Raw genomic sequence first — 16,918 nt, 5'->3', positions numbered from 1 at the left:
AACCAAAAGAACTTGGTCAATATCCAACAATCTTGACCTCACTCTTGATCCATAACGCATATTAACTGGACAAGAAATCCTTTTCATTGGAAACGGTTGGCATGAGTCTTTTACGCAAGTTTCTTTCAGTTCTCGCCCGGCCTCCTTAGAGGTTCTCATTGTATATATAACCGAACAGACAACATACCTGCATATTTTTCACTACCCTGCCACGCAGACTTTCTTAGGGCTTCGTCACGCTTCCTGCCTAGAAAATCGCACATTACAAAGGCTTCCCGTTGTTTCCTCGAATTAAAGAGCAAAATGAAAAGGTTCGTAATTCTTTTAAGTAACTTTTCATAAATTCAACGGGTAAATAAAATTTTAATGTTTTGTTTATAACGAGTACAATGTAATCGGCGTGACAAGTCTTTTCCTTGGACAATCTATCAATCAATTCATCAAGAACTTAAGGTGTCTAGAGTTTTTACATTTCCATGAGCGAGTCTTATCGGGGAAATTCCATGCAACGCTGATTATGCTGTGATCAGTCTAATTTGTTTTACTCATTCAATCAGAAATAAGTTTCCATTCCAGTGCTCTCTCGTAGCCTCTCAACATGACAACTCGACGACAATTCACTGCCCATCTAAACGGAACCACTGTGTTCTCGTTTCTGACAAAGTCACGTAAATACAGCCCCAGTGAATTCACGAGAGACTTCACGGATGGAATCTTCTTTTGTTTTTTAAACAAGGCTAGCTCGTTTTCTGTACAGGAGGCTAGCAGAGATGCGCGCAGTACTAGAAGGAATTCATCTGATAGGTTGATATATTCTACAACTGTGGTAAGTCCCGATTCCTCCACAAGTTCTGGATCTTGTGTGTCTTTCAAAGCTTTTCTTAAGAGATCGTCCAGTCCGTGATAATACGGCAATTGATGAACGATTTCAGGCATATAGTTACGCGGCCAGTTTTGTGTCTCAGTTAGTATGACGGCATGAGGATTGGTGCTGTTAAAAAGTCGTTTGAATTTTGTCAGCACATCCGTTAGGGGATAATAGTCCCACAAGTTAGAAGTCAATACGCGATCATATCTCAAACCTTCAGGTAAGAAGGTGTCGATGTTCAGAAAGTCGCACAGAATAAAATAAAACTTTACCTGACAACGGCTCATTTTGTCAGAGGATCTGTGCAGGATCTCTGACAAATATTTGGTGTACATTATCGGCAGTGATTTATCATAGCAAGTTTTCTCGGCTGCTTTGTAATCCCACGCCGTAAATGGAAGCACATCTGTAGGAATACTGTAGTAAAATTCAGAGGTTGATGAAAGTCGGTGTAAACCGCGACCCGTCAACGTAGGATTTTGTTGCGTTAATTCGTCAGACGTTTTGGTGGAAAGAAAGATGCCGGTGTCAAAGAAGTGTTGTGCAGACGCCCTGTGCACTTTGGGGATGGCATGCAGGTAATGGCTTAAACCATCTTCCCTTCCTGAATCCGCCCTGATAGCCATTTTTCTGAGATCTTCTACCCAGGGTCCTCTCTGTTCTGACAAACAAAGCCACGTGGACCAAACGATCTTAAGCTGGCTCAGCTGGGAAGCAGAAATCTCCATCAAGCCATCGGTGAGGGTGCTCGGTTCAGCTGTAGCCGCAAGGTCTTGAAGTGCTAACGTCAGCAGTGTGAAGTCTTTTTTAGTTATGCGGACAGAGTACCAAATACGGACCACTGCAGAAGTGACGTCAGCTCCTCCTAAGACGGGTTAAAAGTAATTTTGAATACCTAATTTTAACTAGAGATGAAGATTTGCTGGTTAATATCGAGCACCAAGGCGGAATATTTCTCGCTAAAGGCTAGTGAAACATTTGTTTACCGTTTACGATGGTCTATTCCAGCCTCAAAGATAGTAGTGCAGTCGTGCAGCAAAAAGCAATCCACCGCCCCCTTCCCTAGAACGCGCGCGTCTTATTTTTGCTTGGCTTGATTTATATTCGTGAGGACCCTACTATCTGAAAACCTGGCACAGGCTACGTTAACTCATGAAATTGCAAAAACTTTGTTGAGTATAAACTTAGAGCTTGCTTGTAATGTGCAGACACTTTTCAGCTGTAGCCTATGAATACATCCCGGGGTAGCTAATCGAACGAAACCGAACCAAAAATCAATCGAACCCAATCAGTTGGATTGTTGTTCGATTGGTTCGGTAATCGAACATAATCGAACTGGGCCTTTTCGGTAAGCTCGATTAATCGAAATCGTGAGTTCGATAGCCGAACTCAATCAAACCAATCGAACTCAATCGACCCGATTAGTTCGATTTTGTTTGGCAGAAAGACAAAACGTAGCCAGTTTAAATTGAATCGGAAAGATCTCCCTGGTATGTATGTGAAGCAGTTTGAAAACAAAAATATTTAAATTAACCCGGAACTAAAATTCTTATTGTTAAAGTGGTTCAAAATCGATAAATTCACACTCAAATCAATACTGGGAACATGAACGGCACAGAAAAAACCATGTGAAATGGGACTTTACCGACCGTCATGTCCTTAGGGATACAAGAAAAGTCAAACTTTCTTCCATAAAGTTTCGATAATTTAAAAAGGACCACTAAATATTTCATCGACACCGACGGCGAAAGAGCACTCGAGGTAGCTTTTAACCATCGCTTTCAGAATTATGCATTTGACGCTTTGCTTCCTCGGTGAATTCTTTGCTGTTTTGCGTACTCGTGTTTGAAATTGAAGCCAATACATACAACTTAGTTGAACGCAACACCTTCTTTGAAACCAGATGAAACTTGTTTTATGTTCAATTGTTGCAGTGTTTGATTGCAAAATTTTGGGGTGAGTTCGATAAGTTCCATTACCGAACCCAATCGAAGTCAATCAAACGATTGGCGTTCAATCGGGGTTCGATTACCGAACGTTCGATTGGCGACGCCGGGATACATTCACCATCCCCTTGATGATCAATGAAGGTATCGTATAAATAAAAAAGGAATAAATGCGTAAATTCTCAAAACAAATGAATTAACTATTATACGCAATGATGGAATTATACATTTCAACCGCTAAGCCTCTTTGAAAAAATAACCCCGTATGGCACTTACAGCTGCACTTCGTGTTTGCGATTACGTGAAAATCACTTGATGCTGGTAAAGCAGTTAGAAAACTTTAGAAAATTTTCCCGTTGCTGGAACCTTGCCATTGATGTCCTTGCGAACCACTTAAAAAAATAATCCGATACTGTGCTTCAGGATGTCCATACACGTAAGGAGGGGACTCTAGATGCAGCGTTTGGTCTCATTCACTCCCTTACCCGCAACAAAAGGGCGCTTTCCATCTCACCGATTCAAGGTACACTACAGTCCCTTTTCACTGGATCTTAAAAAATTATCGTTACGAAAACAAAAATGTCAGATCAATAAATCAATTGTTTTTAGCAAGGAAAGCTCTAAGGGCACCCCTTTTGAAGTTAAAAGCTTGAGGTACAAAAAAGTCTTCATGCCCAGTTAAATACCGTAAATGATCGATTAAGCGCCATTACGTATACTCGAATAAGTGCCGCAGCGCTAATTTGGGTATTTACAAATTAACGCGCCACCTTTGTTACAGCGCTTGATATAAAGAGATATCAAAACCATATCGCTTGAGAAATAAGACCTCGACCAACTCGTGAGTTCTAAAGTTTTAATATGTGGAAACTTTTCAAACCTGGTTTACATAACAATTCTAGGTGTATATATTTTATACTAAATTAAACATACCTATTACGTACGCGCCCTATTTAATACTCTCTATATTCCCCTCAGTGTTTTACCCGTAGTTGAAATAAGCGCCGCACCTATAACAAAAAATGAAACGAAAAAATTAAATAAGCGCTGCAGCGCTTAATCGATCATTTACGGTATGCCCTATTAAAGCAACTTATATCTTGATAATTAAACATACCTTTATATAACATGTATAGAAGCAGAACGGTTCTAGCCAATGTGCAAGGACAGATGTCATTTAAAACAAAGCTGACTTGCTGGGTATAAACATCAGGTAACGAAGCAGTTGTAAGTAGAACATTCCTTGGATCACCAACTCCGCAAAGCAACAAAGCCAGTGGATTGGAATACTCTTCTCCTTCATTCATTGACAAATTGAGCAGGTCTACAGCTGGGATATTACCCCAGTAGTAAGTACCTCCGAGGCCTGTGTTATCCTTTTTCATCTCATGAAGCGCCTTCATTCTTTGTGCTAATTTCAATGTTTTGTCAACAGCATCGTGGCAAAACGTTTTGTGTCTTTTCCAGTCGCTTCTCTGACACTCCGTGCTGCAATAACAGGCTTTCAAACAGTTGGTACACTTCATCAGTCCTTCTTGTTCAATATCGCACGCTGAACATTGCAATTTCAACGCTGCTGTCTCGCATTCGGGTTGATGTCTCCATTTGTCTTGTTTCTGACATTCCTTGGAGCAGTAATACGCCACTCTGCATCGCGAACACTGTTGAGTACAGATTGCCTCGCATCGCCAGCAATGGTTGGGTTTGTTCATGATCTTTGCTGCTACGTGTTGTCTCTGGAATATAAGGGAAATTATTAGGTTACCTCGTTCCAGAGCATTGAGTCAGCAACTGCCTACAAGGATACTCGGGAATGCAAACAAACCTATACTTCCTGCCGGCAATGGTTATCTTTTATATCGTCTTACTGGGATCGTTTCCTCAAGATGAATCAGTTACTGGGCGTCTCAAATTACCACGTACTTCATAGACTAATTAGCAAGATGTAGTGACAAAGACATTTGGTGCCATTAAGGATAAAGAATACACTCAATCAGATAACTTACCTTGGTATATTTATCTTTTCCTTGAATTTTAAACTTACTAAAAATAATCTGGGAGATATCGTCTTCGCGTGACCGTTATATAGCAAACCAGCTGACACCTAACCAATACTCTTCTTCTTCAAGGCTTAGTGTGCACTTCTTTTCCTCCTTCATTCGCTCATATTCTCATCACTAATAAGATGAGACATTACTAGATATTGACATTCAGTAGAAATGATGATGACGCATTTGCTATGCCACACAAATGACTTGACACTCCTAGGTCAGATGTCAGTTGTAACAGGACACCATGACGTCTGATATCAAGCCACCCACGTTACCGTAGTCATCAATGCAACAACGAATTGGGAACTAGAAAGACCAAAGCCGCACTATCCCCCCCCCCCCCCACATTCCGTGACAACATGTCTGATAAACATTTATCACAGGCACAGGGTCCGTTTGAGACTTTTTTGTAAGTCGGTGTCAAGAGGTAAGTAAGGGTGATAATTCACTTGACTGAACAAAACGGACGTGGCACATCAAAAGAGAGAGAAAGAGATAAACGAGCTTTTTTATCATTCTACACTCGGATTTCCTAGAAAAGAGCGGGTTTTTCCAAGAACTTGAGTTGCAGGAGCTGCAGCATACATTAGCAGTGCAAGCAGAGTCGAGTGGCAAAGCAACATTGGAGAAGCTATCACATACGAGTTTATTTCCAACTGGAATAATGGCGGTTCTGTAACATCAAAAACACAGTTAAATTGCACTTCTCAAAAGTATTCGATTCGGATGAGCTTTGTCTTCTCATAGAGGGAAAACTGAGGCTAATCCCCTGTGTTCGGCCTGGTGATCTTAAACACTGAACTCACGCAATCATGAATATATTTAAATCATCAAAAAGAGACTCTTTCATGAAAGAGACTTGGAGTGATTGGTGAACGTTTTGCCATGAAAGTATATTTCCTTGGCTGTTACTAAACTAGGATGCTTTGTATTCCCGTTGTCGCACGATTCCAACGATTCCGGCCAATACATCCTTTATCGTCGAAGAATTTCAATGCCGTCCCGGACGCGGGATACTCCTTATAATGGTCTATATGGGAAAGCTCCTCCCGAAAACTGGGATCTTGTTCTGGTGAAATTTCACTCGTTGAAGAGTATGAAAGGTTAGGAAGTGTGTCATTTCGGTCTGTAAAGGACCCAAGAAAACTATCTGGTTATTCAAAAAGTGTTTTGTTCTGATAAAAAAAAAATAGACAGTGCATTTACCGCAGTTACATGGAATGCAGCGTTCTAAACTAGGTATATGACAAGGGGGGTACCATGTGTGAATAATAGGTATACCAACTAAAAGGGAACCTTTTCTGTCAAAAATGGTAAATAAAGAGGTTATGGGTTGGAGCTCTGGATGGTGGATCCTCCCCCTATAAAACTTTGTTGAGTGCCCTCCCCGCCCCCTCCCCCAGGGTACTAAGTACTTGAGTTACTTTGCATTGTTAAGCGACATGGCAGTCTTGTCCAACGGGGCACTAACAGTAGATTGCCGTTGAATTGTAATGTTTTAATCTCAAGGCTGTGCTAATAAAGGACAGAAATGTTCTGTAGCCACGCGGCGCGGCGATTGTAAAAATAAGACAGGTGACCTTATGAACCACTGAACAAATTAGCATATGTTAAGAAATTCCCAGAAAAGAGAATATATTGACGTCTCAGCGATCTGCTTCCGGGTTCATAGTGGTTCCTTCTCACAACAAGGATAGAAAATTTGCATTTAAATATACCGGGGCTTCCAAATCACATTAATCAAGGGTGATTCAGTAGCAGCGTTGCGTAACGAACGAACTTTAAAAGACTCGATCACAAGTGAATTGTAAAGCCTCTTCTTTAATTACTGCGACACAGAAACAATAACGGTGTACCATATGAAAATCGCATGAGATCCCGATCATGAATAGAATTGGTCATTGCTGGCGGTGCGAGGCAGTCTGCACTCAGCTGTGTTCGCGATGCAGGGTGGCGTATTACTGCTCCAAGAAATGTCAGAAACAAGACAGGTAGCGACATCAACCCGACTGCGATGCAGCAGCGCTGAAAAAGCAGTGTATGGGATACGGTAGAACAGATGAAGGCATGTTAAGATGCTCTACTTGTCTTAGATCATGGTATTGTGATAGAGATTGCCAGACAAAGAACTGGGAAAGCCACAAGGAACAATGCTATGAAGTTGTAATAAAAACAATACAGGTAGTGAAGAGTATTAAAATGAACCGCATAAATGCTCGGCTGTTCCCTGGCATGGAACGTACTTACTACTGGGGTAATGTGCCTGGTGTAGACCTACTTAACTTGCCGATGAATGAAGGCAAGGAGTATTCGAACCCATTGGCTTTGTTGCTATGTGGAGTTGGTGATCCACGGAATGTTCTACTTACGATTGCTTCGTTACCTGATGTTTATACACAGCAAGTCAGCTTCGTTTTAAACGACATCTGTCCTTGCACCCTGGCCAGAACCGTTCTACTTCTATATATGTTATACAAAGGTGAGATAAACGACATTCCTTAAATAAAATGTAGCCTTTTCGACTGGAATATTATAGAAAAAGGAAATCTCCCAAATGCCACGTTTTTTTCCTTTAATCATTCTTTGAATGCCAGAAGACTAGCAAATAACATTGAAAGATCTTGTTGCTTAAAACATAAACAAATGACAGCTTTTGTCGATTCTTGTCCACTTATACGTGAACCCGTTACTGTTAACTACATGTGCACGGCAAAAGATCATTTCGGAGGCTCGATACAGTTTCTTAGGGTCAATACCTCCCAAGTTTGAGCATAAACTACGTCGTTATAAACAAATATTTGGAAAAATGGCCACCACAGTTGTATTAGATAAAGATGACAATTTGTTATGATCAGGGTTGCAATGACATCGGAGTTGTCATAGCAACGAAATGACGCTATTACTTATTTTACTTGCAGCAGTATATCTCGGCACTGGGAACTGTTCTACCAAAATCGTTCACGAGAGTTTTTTCAAAAACGAAGCCTCAAGCTAAAAAGCAACGATTTTTAAAGTTATCCCAGAAGTTCCCAGAAGAAAAACAGCAGCTAGTGGAGGAAAAAGATGCAGATAATATGAGGAAAGTACTTTTGTTTGTAAATCATTCATTCAGTGGTTTTGAGAATTAAATTTGTGTTGCTACAAGTACCGAGTCGACTGTTTTGGTTCGCTCCGGTTATTCTTTTGTTGCTGTTGAAGTGAAAGTCTAGAAATATAACAAAACACTTAATGTCAGGCCCTCGGGAAACCAGTTAGTTTTGTTTTCCCGAGAGTCCTGATGTTTTCCGAGACGAAGTCGAGGGAAACATCAGGACTCTCGGGAAAACAAAACTAACTGTTTCCCTTGGGATCTGACATTAAGTGTATAATACAGATCAAAACTGAAGCTTTGACATGATTTTTCTCCCGCAATGAATAAGCATGCCGTGTTCAAAACAGAGGCTATCTGGATCAGTTATCAAGTACTCCTATGCCTACGTTTTATCAAAATCGTTTTAAAGATGACTTCTTTTAATGAACCGCAAGCGTTGATTAGCTTTACGATAAGACGGTCATAACAATGGGATCGCTTTCTCTTCATTACGCAGCCTTTAAAAAGCAAAGGAAAAACAAGTAATATGGGCTTAACAGAGTCCATCTCAGCAAAAGAACACTAATTCCTATTGTTTCTACTTGCTTGGTTGTATTATAAAATTTGATACTTTTCATCTCGCAGGACAAAATGACGGAATTGGTACTGTAATTCGCATATGGTATTCGCTACGAATTTCAGAAAGCGATTTTTCACTGCTGATGTCCGCACTGCGCGACCTTTTGGACGCTAGTGATTTAAACACTCTAACGAATGGCTTCGTGAACATGGTGTCAGTTGATCAACTGAGTAAGCTGAAGGAGGTGTGGCAAGTTTGGGTCCAGTTGTCTTCTCTCACAGGACCCTGGGTAACTGAACAAAGGAATGACGCCTTCGATAGCGATACTGGATCAGAGGCTGGGATTTTTAACTATCTAAACTCGATACCAAAAGACCACAAGAGATCTGCTAAGTTGTGGATGAAGGATGGGCTTTTCGCCTCAAAATGCGTGAAATCATCGCAGTTAACGCGAGAGAACGTAACTCTGACAAGTTATCTATTTCAGTATGAGCCTGGAGAACAAGACGACTACGACTTCAACATAGACCCGAGTAATCTTGCCTTTTCAAGCTGGGATTACAAAGCCATGAAGAGTGTCTGCTACAATGATTCGCTCACAGATATGTTCAGCACCTACCTATCACATATCATGAACAAGTGCATTGACAAACTGAGACGTGGTCGGGTGAAGTTGGAGGTGATACTATGTGACTGCATGATGATTGATCCATTCCTACCTGTCGACCTTACATATGACCGCATCGCAACATCAAATCTAAGCGACTACATTTCCCTTCCAGCCTTACTGACAAAATTCAAGGGGTACTTGAATGTCAGCAACAGTCATTCAGTCTTAATGACTGAAATGCATAATTGGGTGGATGACTATTTGCCCGAAGTGAAAGCTGATATATTTTTGAGGGCCCCTGAACTTACACCGAAAGTTGTGAAGGGCACAAACAATCCATTGCTTGTAGCGACCGGGCACTTGACGAGCTTAATTGAATACGACAACATTATTCCAGACTTCCAGCTCTACCTCTGTGCCGCGCTTATCGAGTCACACACTGAAACAGAATTGGAGTCTTTCAGGAAACAAAGGAAGAAGCTTCCATCCATAAAAACTATCTCTTCTGATTTGGGCCTGGAGCTACGTGACTATGTGAGAAATGAAAACACTGTGTTTCCCTTCAAGTGGGCTGTGAACTGCCGTAGAGTCAACTTGAATAGGGGAGATGAATTTACTTTAGAGTGGACGCTTCCCACTTCACCTCAATAGTTTATTACTGACTTATTCGCCCAGCCACACAATCTACCCTTTAGGTCTACTAGAGCTATGGAGTGTTTCTCTCCCGTGTAACTGAAAATTAGAGGTCAGTTCAGATAACGCTCCATTTTGGATCGACCAATTTGCAGAGTCAGCTGCTTCCTTTACCAGTTACTTTTTTACTAGCGCTGGTTTAAGACTTGTGGTTGGGAGCCAAGTACTTTACACTAGTTTGTTACCGGCACGTTTTGGAAGTACTTCCAACAGCTTGCGAAAGGGCAGCTCTCTCGGACGCTATCGCTTTGTATAGTACATTAGTATGCACTTACAATTCAAGTTCTTTTGAGGACAAAATGTACCGCAGCGGAAACACTTGTTTACTATTGGTTTAGTTCTTTTGTTTGCCGACAGGTGCAGTCTCTTCTATTTTTTGAAAGATAAACTCACTCTAAATTTCAACTAAACGGATTATAGCGAGAATGTTTATGTTTTCTGGTAAAAGTATATCAGTTTGGTGTAAATTTGCTTTTACTTTAGTAGCAATGAGATGAATTTAATTGCAATAGAGAAGTAGACGTGATTCATTAGTACCGGTTGCAGCGAAAACATCTTTGATTTTTCTACTGACAGATGCTATTGTCTCTCTGAATTGTATGGTCATTATTGTAAATGTTCTCTCGACTACTCCATTTCGCGAAAATGGAAGAGACAAATTAGGTTTTGCTACGTTAAGAAACTCGATAAAGAGCGGGGATTACATAACGTGACAAAACACTTACTGAGCCAAATATTCAAATGACTTGTTCTTGAGGAAAATGTCGCCCATCCTCAGCCATTTCTTCTAACTGATGACTTCTGAATATTGACTTGAGTGTGAGAGAAGTTTTTCAAACCAAACATATGTTAGGTCAGCCTGAAGATACATCCTTATAACTGGAGATGAGGCGTCTCTCTCATTGAGGCTGAGTCCAGAAAGGTCTTCGAATGGAGACGTTAGTTATCTAAGATTTGTCAAAATTTTGACAGGTGAATTGAAGAGAAAAATTGAAGCAGCTAGAAATTTGTTTACCAATAACTAAAGCCCTTTGCAATTATTGGTTATTCATTTTTTATGTTCTTCCACTACCGCCCGAAATGAAACGCAAGTTACACAACTGCTACCAAGATTCTTCTCAACCTCGTTCCCAGGGTTCTCTCTCTTGCTTCGTGACAATGAACTCCTCATCAGGGACATCAAAGTAGGGCAAATGTATTATCTGAATATGGCCTAAACCTCGAGGCAGTAATATGTATTCAGGCACATGCTGTTCGTTGTGAAAAGTTAAATTAAGGGGCGAGGTTTGTTTATGATTGTTCTTTTCAAACAATGTTTTGTTAAGATCGTTCTGAAAATTTTGAATTCGACCCGTTTGATTTTCAGTCTGTTTAGTGTCGAGTAAACAAGAAGGTACTCGCTTGACAAGACACACAAAGTTTATTTTCAAAAGCAGTATTTTAATTACCAGTGATACAAATATTTCTATTTATTTTGCTTTCAAGAAGTGTTTCTATCGTATACATCACACAGATGAAATATTAAGCTCACGCTTTTCTAGCTATCGCTAATTTTGTCAACAACACTGCTGGATTTAAATTAGCTAAACTTAGCTTAACCTTATATTTTCTGATTCGGTGCCTTTTTTTTTTTTTTGATCACCTTTAAATGTCGATGAAAGACAGCATGAAGAAGCAAAGTAAGTTACATTTGATTTATATTTCAGGGTTTTTATGGATTAACGTCTGGTCTCAGTTCTGTATCGAGGTCGGCACTTGCACTGACTGGTTTGCAAGGTTTGCAAGGTTTGCATGAGAACAAACCTTTCCAACCAATGGCCTTAAATTCTTGATAACTGAAAGTATTGTATTAACTGGAGATGCTAAAATTGATTTGTTTCCTCTTCATCTCATGACATGATTTCGAAACCTGACGGCTTTCCGGCTTTAAGTTTGCTGTTCTTAATCGACCGGTAACCGGCCCCACTTCATGCCGCGGCAAAGAAGAATCAAACGTTTTCAACGCAATACTTACTTTCCGCGAGTCAACAACAACTTGAACTTTAATTTTTTTAGGTCGAAAGCACGTGAATGATATGAAAAACCTTTTCTATAAACTTGTTCTGATAACTTCAAAGTAGTGCTTCTCTAGCGTGCACACTCTCCAGTGTATTTTGTTCCTTTCTCACAACGGCGACAATTTTATACTCTACTACCCCTCCTATGAGGTAAATTCTTGTTAGCCCCGGATTTTGGGGGCTATGTGACCACCCGCAACCAGAGTTCTTTCTCGAAGCAAGAGAGAGAACCCTGGCAACGAGGTTGGATTCTCTCCTGTTATCCAAAACTGTTTTGTTTATCCTATTATGAAACAATCTGTATAATTCAGGTGAAGAAGAAGATGAACAAAATAATAATGATAATAATAATAATAATAATAATAATAATAATAATAATAATAATAATAATAATAATAATAATAATAATAACAGTATTAAGTTACGATCTGGTATGCACAGACAGCACACTTCTCTCTTCATTTGTATTTCAGAACTAAATTACTTTAGTATTTCCTTCTATAACATCATTAAAAAACTTGGAATAAAAAATTCCTAGAATTAAAATTGGATTTAAGAGTACTTCCTGTTTTCAACACTGAGAGTCGTGCTAAATCAGCACACGTTTCATTGCTGTGAGAGATTTAATTTGTCTCACTTTGTCGCAGCCTTATCAAAGGTAGAAATTACTTTAGTTTCCATTCCAGTGTTCTGATATAGCCTCTCATCATGTTAACTCTACGACAATTAACCGCCCATTTAAAAGGAAAAACGGTGTTTTCGTTTCTAATAAAATCCCGGAGATATAGTCCTAGGGAACGTACTAGACTTTTCACAGATGGGATCTTCTTGTTTCTGTCAAATGCAGCGAGTTCTTTCTCTGTACAAGATACTAGAAGAGATGCACGCAGATACATGACAAATTTATCACTCAGATTTAAATATTCGATAACCGTAGAATTACCTGAAGAGAAGACCATTTCTGGATCTTGCGTGTCCTTTACAGCCCTCTCACGCAGTAAATCACTACAACTATTTGGCAGTTTCTCAACGATTTCCGGCAAAACGTTCGGCATGTTGATTGTTTCAGTCAACAGGACTGCATGAGGATTCGACCGATTTAAAAACCTCTTCATCTTTGTCAGTAACACGGATAGGGGTAGGTAATCCCATAAGTTGGAAGTGGTAATGCGGTCGTACGTGATAATCGCAGGAAGATGCGCCTCGATCTCTAGAGCATCGCAGAGAATAAAACGGAACTTAACACGACCAGCGTTCATCGTTTCAAGGGATTTCTGTAAAATCTGGGACACGTACATGGTGTACATCTCTGGAAGTGAGTCAGAATAACAGATTTTCTTTATCGCCTTGTAATCCCACCCAGTGAACGGATGCAGATCTGGAGTCATTCTGTAGTGAAACTCAGCGCATTCTGGACTAAGTGGACTGAGTACACGACCAGTCAAAGTAGGATTTTGTCGAGTTAGTTCTTTGGGATTTGCTGTTGAGGGAAAAATGCCCGTGTCAAAATACTTTTTTGCAGAATTTCTGTGTGGTTTTGGGATGGTATCCAGGTAACGAGGTAGTCCAATCTGAACTTCTGGCCGATCAGCGGAGAAAACCATTTTCCTTTCATTTGATACCCATGGTCCTTCGCGCTCTGACAAGCAAAGCCACGCTGTCCAAACACTCTTAAGTTGTTCCATTTGCTCAGCAGAAATATCCATCACTCCTTTAGTAAGACTGCTTAATTCGTTAGTTGTAGCAAGGTCTCGAAGTGATGAGGTCAGCAAGATGAAGTCTTCTTCAGAAAGGCAGACTGAATACCAAATTCGAATCATGGCATGAAAGATGTTATCACCTCCTGCAAATGTAAGAGAAGATAATGGGTGTTGAATATTAAAATAATAAAACTTTGATCTTGGGCTCACTAGCCACACTTAGCGATAGTAGTAAATCCACTGAATAAATAAAAAATATGGGTTCTTTGAGATTTGAAACCCAAATTTAAACAACAGCAATAACTTCAGATGCTACACCTAAATAAAACTTATTAGTTCCTCGCGACCACAAGAATAATTTGTTTGTGCCCTACTTGACATCACATACTGTCCCCATTAGTCTCGATAAAATAGCTGGATATAGTGGGCATATAATTTAACGCAAGATCTCATCTTTGGTAGGTGGAAACAAAACAGCGATACGATCGATGGGCAAACTCTAAGAACATAACAACAGAAGAACATTATCTTCCTCGTGAAATGTCGCTACATCCTTCATGACTTTGTTGTGCTTAATGCTTCCAGCAAAAGTAAGTTTAATTATGGTATGACTGAGTCACGAATAGTGGTGCAGCTAACAGCAATAACTTGAGTACCTACAAAGTACCCACTTACAAGTTTACATCTCACCAAAGAAAGACGGGTACCCTAAATGTGCTGCATCGACAAACTAGCCATATGAGACTGGTCACAGCTATGTTTACATTGATAGAGGAGAAGCATGAAATTGTTAAACAATTATTCCTTGTAGACATATTAAATTCTGCAAGCAGAATACTGCAATGCTGATCGTACTACATGAAAATTAACTCTGCAAGACATCAACACGACACCGAAAGAACTCAAAACAGAGCGGGATTGTAGCCATAGACAGCTGTTTCGCCCTTTTTGGGGCTCGTCAGTATGGCGCAACAATCAGAGAAAACTCTGATAAAAAATATCCGCGCACTCTGATTTTAAGCCCTGACCCAAAACTCTCAACACCCACAGAATCACGCCATAACACGGGTCTTCTGGAGGGCAAGAGTGCAAGTGTCAAGTTGATGTCTCGCAGATAAAATAAAGAATTGGCCAAAACCAACCTCAAAAACATGGATAAAACCATGCAAGAATTACAGCATAACGGATCTATAAAAGATCTACGGCCCAAAAATTCATAATGTACAAACACTAACCATAAAGGGCTGCAAAGGACCGCAAACGAATATGCCGAAGGACGTAGGATCTATAAAGACCTGATCAGCAAAAATAATAATGTAGACATATTAAATTTTGCAAGGGCGAAACAGCTGTCTATGGCTACAACCCCGCTTTGTTTTGAGTTCTTTCGGGGTCGTGTTGATGTCTTGCAGAGTTAATTTTCACGTAGTACGATCAGCATTGCAGTATTTTGCTTGCAGAATTTAATATGTCTAAATTATTCCTTGTTTACATCCAATAAGGCGTGAAAGTTGAAGCTTCAAATAAAAAACTCCTTAGCTAATTAAGCAAAAAATGTAATCTCTTAAAAAAGTGTACAATAATTTACAAACATTAACAAAAATACCTTTGTATAACATATAGAGAAGCAGGACTATTCTGGCCAGGGTACAAGGACAGATGTCATTCAAAACGAAGCTCACTTGTTGAGTATAAACATCAGGCAAAGAAGCAATGGAAAGTAGAACATTCCTTGGATCACCAACTCCGCAAAGCAACAAAGCCAGTGGGTTCGAATACTCCTCCCCTTCATTCATCGACAAATTGAGCAGGTCCACAGCAGGCACATTACCCCAGTAATAGGTTACGAAAAGGCCCTTAAAACTATTTTTAGCTTGCAAAACTTCCTTTATTTTGTGGACTAATACCAACGTTTGATCGACAGTCATCTCGCAGAAAGTTTTATGCCTTCTCCAGTCTTCTCTTTTACATTCTGTGCTACAATAATGGGATTTCAAGCAGTTAGTACACGTCATCATTCTCTCTTTTTCATTATTGCAGGCGAAACACAGCATTTTCAGCGCTACTGCATCGCAGTCTGGTTGATGTCGCCACTTGTCTCGGATCTGACATTTCTTAGAGCAGTAGAATGCTACTCTGCATCGCGAACACTTTTGAGTGCAGACTGCCTCGCACCGCCAGCAATGACCAGCTCTGTTCATGAGTTCACAGATGTCATCCGCTTAACAGATTTTCATTATTTCACTGTCGAACTAATTCAAGAGATGTGAATAGACTTAACAATTAATTTGTGACCATGTCTTTTGTTCACTTAGTGTAATACGAAGGCCCCATTGTATGAATATTGTAGAGCTTTTGTGTCTTATGCGGTGATGAAGTACAGAATTTCCCGGTTAGCCATTTTAAAATTTAAGTTAAATAGCTGTTCTTGATAGGATATACACAGACATCAACCACCTTTTACTCGGAAACAGATTGTTAAGGATTTAATATATTCCTTTTTCTCAGAATTTCTTAATTATTCATTCATATACATGTCATGTTTTCAAGGTCACGTAAAATATCCGAGTCCTTCTTAAAGCCTACTGTCTGAAGTGTATCGTTTTGAGAAGGTATGAGGCGGAAAGTAAACTCTGCTGGTAACCTCTTCGATGCAAGCACAGAATCACCCTGTACATAACGTTTACGAGAAACAGGGACAGATTTTTGAAGATCTAATATATTCCTTTTTCTCAGAATTTCTTAACATATGCTAAATTATTCAGTTCATGAGGATACCTGTCATATTTTCATGCTTGTGTAAAATATCTGAATCTATCTTTAAGTCTACTGCCTGGAGATCTGACAAGATCATCGTTTTGAGAAGATAAGTATATAGCGGAAAGTATACTCTGCTGGTAACCTCGACTCAATAATAGAATCACCCTGAACATAACTTTTACAAGACGCAGGGGCAGCTGGAAATAGTCCGTGGTGCTTTGTCCTTTCCTGTTTGCGTTGATTGATTAGTACGGTCACTGAGGTGACTGAGTTCAGAGACAAAACAACTCCTGATTATGATTTCTTGGAATTTTCTCTATGTCAAATTATTCAGTGTTTTTTTAAAGTGGCTTGTGGTATCCAAACAAAGATTCTTCTGCGCACGCGCACGCACGAACATCAGAAGTCTTAATTTCCAAATTAGGCCGGGACAAAAGCCAGCAAAGTGCTTGTCTTGTAAACAACATTCTCGACAGTTGTGGTTCTTTTTAGCGACGGTGACCAGCAGACTGCTCGAATACGTTACCACTTGAGTTTCACACAAAATGTTCAGGGTGAATGGGTTAATTTGTCGTGATGTAAC

At 39.9% G+C, this 16,918-nt stretch overlaps 3 protein-coding genes across 5 annotated transcripts; 1 reads left to right on the top strand and 2 right to left on the bottom strand.

The window, feature by feature from the left end:
• Positions 1 to 343: 343 nt before the first annotated feature.
• LOC140928289 (uncharacterized) lies at positions 344 to 12,941 on the bottom strand. 3 transcript variants are annotated; one of them, XM_073378025.1, is made up of 3 exons: positions 12,819 to 12,941; positions 3,932 to 4,550; positions 344 to 1,733 (listed from the first exon to the last, which is right to left on the bottom strand). In XM_073378025.1, exons 2-3 carry the CDS (start codon positions 4,524 to 4,526, stop codon positions 550 to 552), a joined length of 1,779 nt encoding a protein of 592 aa, XP_073234126.1. In that variant the 5' UTR covers positions 4,527 to 4,550; positions 12,819 to 12,941; the 3' UTR covers positions 344 to 549. The 3 variants fall into 3 exon arrangements, with proteins under 3 accessions (XP_073234126.1, XP_073234125.1, XP_073234127.1); XM_073378024.1 differs by lacking the exon at positions 12,819 to 12,941 and adding an exon at positions 4,821 to 5,156; XM_073378026.1 differs by lacking the exon at positions 12,819 to 12,941 and adding an exon at positions 4,640 to 4,807.
• Positions 6,543 to 10,366, top strand: LOC140928291 (uncharacterized). The gene is made up of 2 exons (XM_073378028.1): positions 6,543 to 7,344; positions 8,581 to 10,366. The coding sequence occupies exons 1-2, from the start codon at positions 6,906 to 6,908 to the stop codon at positions 9,774 to 9,776; spliced, it is 1,635 nt and encodes a 544-aa protein (XP_073234129.1). The 5' UTR covers positions 6,543 to 6,905; the 3' UTR covers positions 9,777 to 10,366.
• LOC140928290 (uncharacterized) lies at positions 11,238 to 16,830 on the bottom strand. The gene is made up of 2 exons (XM_073378027.1): positions 15,182 to 16,830; positions 11,238 to 13,718 (listed from the first exon to the last, which is right to left on the bottom strand). Exons 1-2 carry the CDS (start codon positions 15,774 to 15,776, stop codon positions 12,541 to 12,543), a joined length of 1,773 nt encoding a protein of 590 aa, XP_073234128.1. The 5' UTR covers positions 15,777 to 16,830; the 3' UTR covers positions 11,238 to 12,540.
• Between the last annotated feature and the right edge of the window lie 88 nt (positions 16,831 to 16,918).

This window comes from Porites lutea, chromosome 2, assembly GCF_958299795.1.
Source record: "Porites lutea chromosome 2, jaPorLute2.1, whole genome shotgun sequence".
Lineage (NCBI taxonomy): Eukaryota > Metazoa > Cnidaria > Anthozoa > Scleractinia > Poritidae > Porites > Porites lutea.
Note: the sequence above shows the minus strand (reverse complement) of the source record. Positions and strands in the feature narration are given on the sequence as shown.